The sequence below is a fragment of the Tiliqua scincoides genome, chromosome 9 (assembly GCF_035046505.1).
Source record: "Tiliqua scincoides isolate rTilSci1 chromosome 9, rTilSci1.hap2, whole genome shotgun sequence".
Taxonomy (NCBI): Eukaryota; Metazoa; Chordata; class Lepidosauria; order Squamata; family Scincidae; genus Tiliqua; species Tiliqua scincoides.
In genome coordinates this window covers 13,974,817-13,986,064 of record NC_089829.1, presented here as the reverse complement: position 1 = coordinate 13,986,064, position 11,248 = coordinate 13,974,817, and the positions used below count along the sequence as shown (strand labels likewise).

Sequence of the window (11,248 nt, the reverse complement as noted above, 5' to 3'; positions counted from 1 at the left end):
CCTCCCTGGTTCCGCGTTCTACACATAACATGAAAGTAGACCTGGGTCAAGGAGAACTCACCCTCCTGATAAGCCCCTCAGGCTCCCAAAACTGAAAAATTGGGCCATACCATGACAATCCAACCCCCCCCCCTCCATTTTTGCTAAGATTTTCAAGGGTGGTAGATATGGGAGAAACATTTTCAGACCAGCTTTGCACACACACACACAAATCATGGGCTTTATAACAGCTCGGGATCTTGGATACCCTGTATCCCTATCTTGAAAGTAGAATGTAAAACCCAAAGAAACTCCCCATCACACATTCAAAATGAGCACAGTGGGCCTTGCCCCAAGCATCAGGCTGTCAGCTGCAGAATGCAGCATAAAGATCTCTGCCAGACAATACACTGGAATGAGCAGGAGCTGCACAAGGGCACGGCACCTAGTGGTTTCAACCCTGGGAATGTATTGTACTGGGGGGGAAGGTCCTGAAAAGTTAAAGGAAGAGCTACAGGTATAACCTAATAATCCACGGATTCTTCACCCATGGTTTTATCTCAAAGCGATGAGAAAGGCCCTTTTAATTAAAGGAAAAAAGTTGTTCAACAATAGCCTCGTTAATGTGAGAGACGGCAGCCGGTTGACAATCCATCAATCATTCTCTCTCCAGGCACTTAAAACAGCTTCACTCCAAGGCAAGTGACCCCTTCCTTCCCCCTGAGCACACGAAAGATATCACTTTGCATTCTTTCCCGGTGCTGCTCTCTGGGTGAAGGGAGGGGTCTCTGGCTTGGAGTGAAGCCTTTCTAAGTGCCTGGAGGAATACTGACTGATGGATTGCCTGCCTAATGACTGTCTTACATCACAACAGTCAGCAAGGTTGTTTTAAATCACATAGCAAAGGAACATAGTTTTTTTAATGGATTTGCTTTAGTGCAATTTTTACCATCCACGTGAGTTCTGGGGACAGAGCCCTCGCGAATAACGAGACTCAACCTGTATATTTATTAGGAAGACCTTTAAAAAAATGAGTGAGTCATGTGAGCTTCAGCATTAAAAAAAAGTCTCTCATTTTCGAGAACAGTAGCCCTATTTGGCAGGTGTTGTTTGCAGGAGCCGACCCACAAGGTACCAGGAAGGTTCTCATAAGCCATTGACAAAGTCTATGATGTTATCCAGAATCTCCACCCCACTGGGGAAGGACCAAATGCCCACGTCAAACAGGTTGATTGCCCCGTGGAAACCATTTTCGGCATGGAACCACGTGACTTTCACACCACTGTCCTCCAGCCGCTTCTTGTATAGCAGGGAGTCGTCCCGCAACACGTCATACTCGCAACTGATAATCAAGGTTTCCGGGAGCTGCTGGAAGACAGAGTCCTCAGCAAGAAGGGAAGAGAATGTTGTCTGCAGTATCTCTGGAAGATGCCGATACACATCCGGCTCATAAGGAGCAAGCGGCGTCGGTTTGTAGCCACGGCACTTAAATCTCTCCGGAATATTGTCTGGACTTATCCACTTTCCATATTTCAGCCTCATCTCGTTGGGCACATGGGAGCCCTGCAGGAAGTTCTCCATCAGAGAAAGATCCTTTTTGAAATACATCAGCCCAAAACGGACTATATTCTCCCGGAACAACACAGGAAAAGTGGCATTTTGCTGATAGGAAGGGAGGTTGAAGTCCATTGCCTGCATGCAGGCGGAGATCAGCACTTGAGCCCGTAGCTTTGGGAGGTCTGGTCTCTCCACCAGCAGCTGGGCCACGACAGTAGCAAAATTCCCTCCAACGCTGTCCCCACCGATGATGATTTGGGAAGGATCCACCCCATAGAGCTCTGCGTTTTGCATGAAGTGTATGGTGGCAGTGAGGCAGTCCTTGTATTGCGTGGGGAAGAGATGCTCTGGAGAGAGGCGATAGCTGGAAAGTTAAAATGAGGCGCAAAGTGTTAATTTCCCAGAATCCTTTTCAAATTACTCTACACAGGAAGCAGCTGAGTACTGCATCGGACCATTGGTCCACAGAGTTTGTGACTGCTTCTGTAGACTGGCAGTGGTTATTTGGACAGGAGCTGGGATGCCTGAGCACCTTAGCTTAAGAGCATTGCTTATATAGGTTGTCTCCCAAAAAACGTACACACAATTTAAAGAGCTCTAATTCATAAACATTTCTTGTGGGAAACTTGCAACACTCAGACATCAAAGAGACGTGGGGAGCCCTCTCAGCAGATCACTTAATCAATGGTGCCAATGATATACAGACACCAATGGGGAATATTTCAAGCCCTTGGTCTAATTTGATTGATTGATTGATTGATTGATTGATTGATTGATTGATTGGCTGGCTGGCTGGCTGGCTGGCTGGCTGGCTGGCTGGCTGGGTCATAAGAACATAAGAACAGCCCCACTGGATCAGGCCATAGGCCCATCTAGTCCCGCTTCCTGTATCTCACAGCAGCCCACCAAATGCCCCAGGGAGCACACCAGATAACAAGAGACCTGCATCCTGGTACCCTCCCTTGCGTCTGGCATAGCCCATTTCTAAAATCAGGAGGTTATACATACACATCATGACTTGTAACCCAAAATGGATTTTTCCTCCAGAAACTTGTCCAATCCCCTTTTAAAGGCGTCCAGGCCAGACGCCATCACCACATCCTGTGGCAAGGAGTTCCACAGAACAACCACACGCTGAGTAAAGAAATATTTGCTTTTGTCTGTTCTAACTCTCCCAACACTTAATTTTAGCAGATGTCCCCTGGTTCTGGTGTTATGTGAGAGTGTAAAGAGCATCTCTCTATCCACTCTGTCCATCCCCTGCATAATTTTGTATGTCTCAATCATATCCCCCCTCAGGCGCCTCTTTTCTAGGTGGAAGAGGCCCAAATGCCGTAGCCTTTCCTCATAAGGAAGGTGCCCCAGCCCAGTAATCGCTCTCTTTTGCACCATTTCCACTATGTCCTTTTTGAGATGTGATGACCAGAACTGGACACAATACTCCAGGTGTGGCCTTACCATAGATTTGTACAACGGCATTATAATATTAGCCCTTTTGTTCTCAATACCTTTTCTAATTATCCCAAGCATAGAATTGGCCTTCTTCACTGCCATCGCACATTGACACCCCAATGTGTGACACCCATTGTCACTGCCGACACCCACAGTGAATACAGGAAGCTGGACTAGATGGGCCTATGGCCTGATCCAGTGGGGCTGTTCTTATGTTCTTAAGCAGGCAAACCCACAGACACAAGGAGGTGAGAAAGGAAATAGGATCATACATTAGTGTCATATGCATGTCAAGTTTTGGAAGTAATAAGTATGACACTGACTGTGTTTTGGGCTACCTCATCTTTACTGGCAAACACATCCATCCACCAATATAACAAGAAGCAGACCCTATTTTCAGAAACAGAATGCAACAGTCCTTGGCTAAGATCACTTACCCAACAGACACAAACACTAAATCACACTCCTTGGCAATTTTACTGCTGATGTCTTCATAGAAATCTAGAAAACAAACAGCTGGTTTCAGTGATTGGTATCTACAGGACGCTTCATCACCAATCTCTTGATAATGTGAAAAATCAATCACATTAGTCTTTTTTTAAGTTGGTTTCTCTCACCATAGTCTGCAACCAAGAACCTCAAAAAAATATGTAAAGTATGTAACAAAAATATTTTCTGACTTTTAGAGACTGAAACTTAAATGGGAGAGCCCTGAATTTGTCCCTCTGTGGTTCAGGGCATGCAAGAAAGAATGCCACTAGTTTAGCTTCTGTGGATGTCATACTTTTCTACTTTATTTATTTAAAAGATTCGTATTCCACTTTTCCTAAGCTCAAAGCTGTGTATACTGTACAACACCACAGTAAAACAATTAAAAACATAAAAATACAATTAGATTTAGGGCGCAATCCTAACCAACTTTCCAGCACTGACTTAGCCGCAATGTAGCCCCCAAGGTAAGGCAACAAACATACGCTTAGCTTGAGGAGACCCCCTTGACTACCTCCCCACTGCAGGTCTGTTCAAAAGTAGGCCATCCTGAGTTAAATGGGACTCCCTCCCAGGTCAGCATGTATAGGATTTCAACTGAGTCTCTTACCGATACTGCCAACCATACCAGCTCCTCCGTGGAAGAGGACAAATCCTCTCCTTAGACCGCTAGATGGTGCTTTTGGCTGGTAGACCCTGACAGGCACCCCGCTGAAATCCAGGTCTTTGGAGAAGAGGCTGGGGTCCAGGTTGGGCCTCTTGAAATTCATCAAGAAGCGAATGAAGGCAATTTGGCTGCACAGGCCCAGAATCTGGAAAACCTGACCCTGTTCGGAAAAGAAAAAATAGGCTGAATGAGAATGTTTCGGCTCTCCTTTTCAATAGCTCAATGGGACAGCCTGAGCTTTGCACCTCCTTGTATTCCACTACTTCTATTATAATCATCAGTAATACTTACTGACCGCTTTTCAATAAAACGTAGTTCACACAGTGGTTTGCAGAGCTAAACAAATCAAGAAATAGTTCCCTGGCCCCAAAGGCCTTACAATCTAAAGAAAGATGCGGAAGAGACACCAGCAGCAGCCCCTGAAAAGAAGCTGGGCAAAGAGGGACCATTGCTCTCCCCTTCAACAGAAGAGGACACCACTTTAGAAGTTGTTTCTTGGCCCATTAACAGGGTGCCCAGATAGCTTTTTTTTTCTTTTTGCCAACAAATTCAAATTAAGGATGTTGACAACCCCAAAAACACATCTCACTGGGCACAGCACCTCTGCCTAAAGGAGGTTGGCAGGTTAGAGAGAGATGCTTGCATGTATGATGATTCCCATGAGACATCACAGAGTCACATGGTCATTTAAAGGCTATAGTTGCCTTGTCTTTTCCTGGACTCAAGGGGGAAGACGGGAAGCAAGCAGCGGATTCATGTGTCATTTGCTGCTTTTGGTAGAATTGGGGATCTGGGTGGAAACAGTGGGTGGAAGACTATGGAATCGAAGTGGGTCTTCTGCTATGGATGAACAGTGAGCCATTCTGTCTCTGGCATGCACCTTGAGATCATCCTGTCCCATGCAACTCCATGCACACCAGTGGCCATTTATTATTATTAATTATTAACAGTATTTATATACCGCTTTTCAACTAAAAGTTCACAAAGCGGTTTACAGAGAAAAATCAAATAGCTAAATGGCTCCCTGTCCCAAAAGGGCTCACAATCTAAAAAGATGCAAATGAATACCAGCAGACAGCCACTAGAACAGACAGTGCTGGGGTGAGGTGGGCCAGTTACTCTCCCCCTGCTAAAAAAAAGGAGCACCCACTTGAAAAAGTGCCTCTTACCCAATTAGCAGGGTAAGATATTTAGAAAATATCATTATGATAATATAAACTTTCACAGTCCACCAAGTGTCAGGACTGACACCTTTCGGACTCTCATGGGTTCGAATTCTAGCCAAGAATTTAGGAACTAGTGAGATATCATCGCAATAGTGTGGCATGTTCCCAATAGTGTGGCTTTTTTGCAGCTGTCATCCTATCTATGCCGGCATTGCCCAGATGTTTCTTTAGGGTCCTCAGAGTTGCACCTAGTGCTCTAATCACTGCTGGGGTTATTGTCGCTTTCTTTCCCCAGGGATGCTGAACTTCAGTTTCTAATTTTTTGCATTTTGTAATCTTTCCAGTCTCTGTTCCTTCAATTCTGTTCTGTTTCTGGGGACGGCCACATCAATAAATTCCACATGTGCTTTTCTTCCCCAACCACCATTTATTATTATTTCACTTTTTAGTATTAGTATAGTATTAACAACCACCACCTCCCCTCGGGCAGAAGCTGGATGGCCACATGTCAGGGATGTTGAAGCAGTCAGCTGCACTGAGCAGGAGGTTGGACTAGATGATCTCTAACGTCCCTTCCAACCCTAACACTATGAATAACTCCTGTAATTGTACCCCACTTTTCAGCAACAAAACATCCCACAGTGACTTACAACAAATCACACAAACAACCAGAAAATACAAACAACAATTAAAAATGCAACAAGGAAATGATTGATAAACTAAGGCCCCAATTCTAACCGACTTTCCAGCACTGCCATAGCTTTGCCAATGGGGCATGCATCCTGCAGTTGGGGGACACTCATGGAGGCCTTCTCAAAGTAGGGGAATATTTGTTCCCTTACCTTGGAGCTGCATTGCCCTTATGTCAGTGCTAGAAAGTGGGTTAGGATTGCGTCCTCAAAGAGCAGGCATGAGTGAGGGGTGTCAGGAAGCCTTGGGAATTAATACAAAGAAATGCAGCTTCCATTTCAACATGGGGAGGAAGGCCTCTGTGGCCAATCGGAGGAACTGGGTGGGTCTGTATCTGAGCAGGAGGTTCTTTGGGAACCAGGCTGCGGATTTGATCAGACTTGACTTTGAATGAAACAAACACCAGCAGAAAAGAAATGGACCGTTCTCTGGACGTTTTATTGTTTTCTGGAGAAAACAGACGGACAAAGAATACTGGAACCCACCCATGCAGGAGCTTCACCATCCAGATTCATCCTAGGCTCCATCCACACACACACACCTCTCCTCCCACTGAGGTTAACTGAAGATTTCATGGGTGTAGCCCAGGAGCTGATGCTATCAACATGAGGTCGAAACAGGAGTCACCTTGGTGCCAATCATACACCCACCTTTCACATGATGCAACAAACATCTCTGATAATGCACATGGACTCTGTGTGTTGTCTTCCCCTGCCAGCTAGCATCCCGGGCAGTCGTCCCCTCCCCAGGTGTTTGAACCACGTGTGATGATTTCAAAGGAGATTTCTGTGGTTTACCAGCTTGCTGGCTTGATGCTCTTAGGGCCAAACTCAACACTGAAGACCCACAATTGCACCTTCCATCTGTGTTAATTGCTATGGAAATCAACCACAGGGAGGAAGTGATTGAGGGCCAAATCTTATCCAGCTTTCCAGCCCTGGTGTAGCAGTGCCAATGGGATGTGGACTATAACCTGTGGTGGGAGGGTAGTTACGGAGGCCTCCACAAGGTAAGAAAACATTGCAGCTGCACCGGTGCAGAAAAGTTGGATAGGATTGGGCCCTGATATTTGGGACAATGGCACCAGGCGAGGAGTTAATTCTTCCCCTTGGCTTTTTTCTCTATGTAATAAAATTATAAGACATGAGATTGCCAGTCATGGAGCTCCAATGTTCCTCTATTTTGACCTTCCTTGGTGTCATAAATATGTACAGTTTAGGCCTAGGTTAGCATGTGAAGCCTGAACCAAACTAAGTCAGTAATGGAGAAGTGGCTAGGAGTTCCTAGCTGCAAGTATGTGAGTAAACAAACAAAAAGACTGTTTTCTCTCCTTTGCTGGCCAGAAAGGACAGACAACAAGAATTACAACCCATTGGAATGTTTAACACCTCAGTAGACTGAGGGGCAGCTGATCAAGCGGGATGGAATGCAGCTATGGATCTCCAGTTGGGAGGGGTAAGAACTAGGAGGGCTAGCAACCAGACCCACTCCGAGAAGGTTCTGTCCTCAAAAGTTTCTGACTGGACAGTCTAAATAAGTATGAAGTCACCTCAGTACTATTAGCATAAGAAATGTAATAATGAGTGCCCCAAGGGGTGTGTCCGGTTCTTCTTGGGCAGAGTTTTTGGGTGCAACATTCTGCATGCTGTGAGCTCCATTGTCCACCATGGGCATCTGGCCTCACAGGTAGCCTGGACCTAAGAGATCTACAAGAGTAACTGACCCAGGTGAGAGATAGGGGTTAATAGAGATAGCCAGCTAGCTTTATTATTTTATTGCTGATATGTTTCCTAGATGTTTATGTCTCTAGCATTTGCTGCCTTATGTACTTAATGTACTTATGTACCTTATGTACTTAATAAACTAAAATCTCTTTTACCAAGTTGTTGCATTGTCTGTTGGGGACAAAGGTTCAGAATCCTGCCTAGTTGTTCAGCAAGCTACCAAGTGTTCATTGAGGTCTAGTAACTTGAGGACTGAGGCTTTAATTGGAGAAAGCGCTCAGTGCCTGCAAGGGATAGAGTTAAGCCTAGAGGGTCTCAGTGTCCCTGGACTGAGGCACTGGCACATACAGGGTGGTGGCAGTACTATTGGACAGGGGGGGCCTTGAGGGCTTTAGGGTTTGAGAACCAAGAACTCTGAGCACCCCAAACCCCCTAAATTTGTGACACTTGGCTATTGCAAAAATCAATGAAATGGTCCTTGTACCATGTCCCCCTCAGTTTCAGTTTTCCCCATCTGCAATATGGAGATGACAATTTTTCCCGTACATAGGGTTGATGCAGTGGCGTCACTAGGATTCGTGTCACCCAGTGCAGGAGGCCTGCAGGTCACCCCATGAAGTGGGCAGGGCAACACCTCAGGTGGTGGGTGTGGTGATGTGCCATCACCCCACCCCCACTGGTTTTTTGGCTGTACCTTTTGTTAGAACACAGATATTTCAATGTGGTTTGTTTCATTGCATTCTGCATGAAATTGCGCATTGGTTGATATATAACATGATGGCATTATTCCTCCAAACTCTGATTTTAGTGATTTTGAAAACTTGTAGAGTCTCTCTCTCTCTCTCTCTCTCTCTCTCTCTCTCTCTCTCACGCACATGCACACACACACACACACACACGCACACACACACACACACATGCCGGTGTCAACTTACTAACACCTTATTGCAGCAGTTCTCAAACTTTTAGCACTGGGACCCACTTTTTAGAATGAGAATCTGTCCAGGACCCATTGGAAGTGATGTCATGGCCAGAAGTGACATCATCAAGCAAATTAAAATAAATAATTATAAATAATTAAATTAAAATAAAAGAAATAATTAAATAAGGGGGAGCCAGTCCTGTTCCACCAAGTGAATCTACTCTGAAGTAAGTACCATAATGGTCAATGGGGTTTACTTTCAGGAAAGTGTGGGTAGAATTGCAGCCTGCGAGCCCAATCCTATGCATGTCTACTGTGAAGTAAGTCCCATAGTGGTCAATGGGGCTTACTCTCAGGAAAATGTGGATAGGATTGCAGACTGTGAGCTCAAGCCTATGCATGTCTATTCTGAAATAAGTCCCATAGTGGTCAATAGGACTTATTCTCAGGAAAGTGTGGGTAGGCTTGCAGCTTGTGAGCCCAATCCTATGCATGTCTACTGAGAAGTATGTCCCATAGTGGTCAATGGAGCTTACTCTGTAGTCTGCCTGCAGTAACAACCCCCCAAAAGAATCAGTGAGATTTCCAGCCCTCCCAGTGCCCAGTTTAAAGGTCTTCTATTTCAGGCATATCAATACAAAGACCCACCTGGCTTTACAAGTGCAAAATAGAAAACTTTCCCCTTACCAGTTCAAGTCTCTTTTTTGTCCTTTTTTTTTGTGGGGGGGGGGGGGGCTGCCTTCTGGAGCATCTACAGCTCCATCTGGTGTCCTTCTGGTGTCCTCACATTCCCTTTTGCCTGGCCTGATCAGCAGCCAAGGCATGTCTGTCTACTTGCAAGTAAATGTGGCTGTGAGGCTGCTTGCCTTTTCATAGGGCTCAATAGACTGCAGCTGGGAGGGAGGCAGGGACCTTCTTCTCCCTTTTGTGTTTTTGAGGGCTGCATTCATTGCCTCGGGACCATTCTGGTGTTGTTGGATTCCTCTCTGCCTGCCCTTTTCGATGGACTATGGCAAGTACACCTACTCATGAGTAAATGCGAGATACGGCTCACTTTCACTTTCCATAGGGCTCCATGCATTTTTTCCTTCCGGTTTTTTGGCCATAACTTTTGAATGAAAGGAGCAATTTTAACGGGGTTTTTACATTGTGTTCCACTGGTCATTCTGCAGCCAACGGTGTATGGCATGGCACAGTAGCTCCTAATGCCGCGAAGTTAGCGCATCCTCCCCCCAAGGTACGTCACCCCCCCTGCACGTCACCCGGTGTGGCCTGCACCCCCCTGCACTCCCTAGCAATGCCAGTGGGTTGATGTATGGGCCACAAGGTAATATATGTGAAGGGCTGTCAACACCCAGAAAATGCTGTACAAATGCTCAGCGTTCTTATTTAGAATAAGAGCTGATTCTTCTTAATCAGATCTGATTCTTAAACAGAGCTGATTCAAACAAGTTCCCAAAAGTTTTGAAATGTGTTCCAAATTCTATCTCCCTCTATCCAAACCAGGATCAGCACCTTAAGGAAGCTGCTGGGGCCACAACACCCCACAGGAAGGATGGTGCCTGGGCACCACTTGATGGATGCCCTCCATTTCCACACACACCCCACTCACCCCCCCCCCCCACACACACCATGCTTTCAATCTAGCATCATTCCAGGACATTGTAGCGGTGGAATGGTGGCCAATGTCAGCTACCATTTTTCCCAAAATGCCCTGGGAAAACAATTGTTGGAGGCATTGTGGATCAGAAGGAAGGAGCAGAAGAGACCCACCACTGCTGCCCAAGCGAGCCCCTCAACTAATAGGAGGAGGTCCCACCTGCATACAAGGGGGCCTGCCTGAGCACATCTTGTTAAGGGTCTTCTCAAACCTCAGCCCACCCCATCTCCACCTATTCTCAAATTCCCTCAACCCCCCATTGCTGTTGCGCACAAATGATGGCCAACTTACCAAGGTGAGTGACATAATGCAACCCCAGTGAATGATTCGAAGCTTTAGCGGATGGTCAAAGTGAGGCGCCATATTGGTCCGGCAGAGGTCATAACAGACTGCATAGGTAAACAACAGTCCGGTGGCAGTTGCTAGGACTCCTCCTACCCCAAGCAATAGGGTAAAGAGAAACTCCATTTTCCTTTGTGGAAAGAAATCAGGCACAGTCCAGACTTACAGGCAGGATATACTACGAGGGTTCCACTTCTCTTTATGTGGCAGACCTCCTCCTTGCGTGAGCAACCTCCTCCAGTCACTTCCTCCTTGAGTGAGCAACCTGCTTGATGAAGGAATGCCCTAATTACAAGTCATTAATGCATCTCTATACATTAGTTCCATGCATTAGGAGAGCAAAACAGGCTTTGTTGATCTTGATAATTGTGTAGTTGATGTGCCTCATAGGAATGAGGTTGAAGTATGTTAGGCAAGCTGGATCAAACACCCACAGCATGGCCTTGCTGGAAATTGAGAGCACAGCAAAGCTTCCTTCAGAACCCTCTGATGAGTCCATGCCACTCTTCTAAGGTCTTCCTCAACATCATGCAAGCTCCGTGTTGGCTTCTGGTAGGTCTGTGGTAGTCGGAGCCCGAGTCCCATCTGCTGCAGATCAAG

At 46.0% G+C, this 11,248-nt stretch overlaps 1 protein-coding gene across 1 annotated transcript; it reads right to left on the bottom strand.

Annotated features, from left to right (window-relative positions):
• Positions 1 to 1,125: 1,125 nt before the first annotated feature.
• On the bottom strand, positions 1,126 to 10,774 carry LOC136660322 (arylacetamide deacetylase-like 4). The gene is made up of 4 exons (XM_066637452.1): positions 10,598 to 10,774; positions 4,088 to 4,304; positions 3,426 to 3,489; positions 1,126 to 1,900 (listed from the first exon to the last, which is right to left on the bottom strand). The coding sequence occupies exons 1-4, from the start codon at positions 10,772 to 10,774 to the stop codon at positions 1,126 to 1,128; spliced, it is 1,233 nt and encodes a 410-aa protein (XP_066493549.1).
• Between the last annotated feature and the right edge of the window lie 474 nt (positions 10,775 to 11,248).

Excerpts from the sequence above, each read along its gene's own strand:
- LOC136660322 (XM_066637452.1), bottom strand. The coding sequence starts at position 10,774 with ATGGAGTTTCTCTTTACCCTATTGCTTGGGGTAGGAGGAGTCCTAGCA. Across the intron at positions 4,305-10,597 it reads GCATTATGTCACTCACCTTG|GGTCAGGTTTTCCAGATTCT; the intron begins GTAAGTTGGCCA and ends TTTTCCGAACAG. Across the intron at positions 1,901-3,425 it reads TTAGTGTTTGTGTCTGTTGG|CTATCGCCTCTCTCCAGAGC; the intron begins GTAAGTGATCTT and ends TTAACTTTCCAG.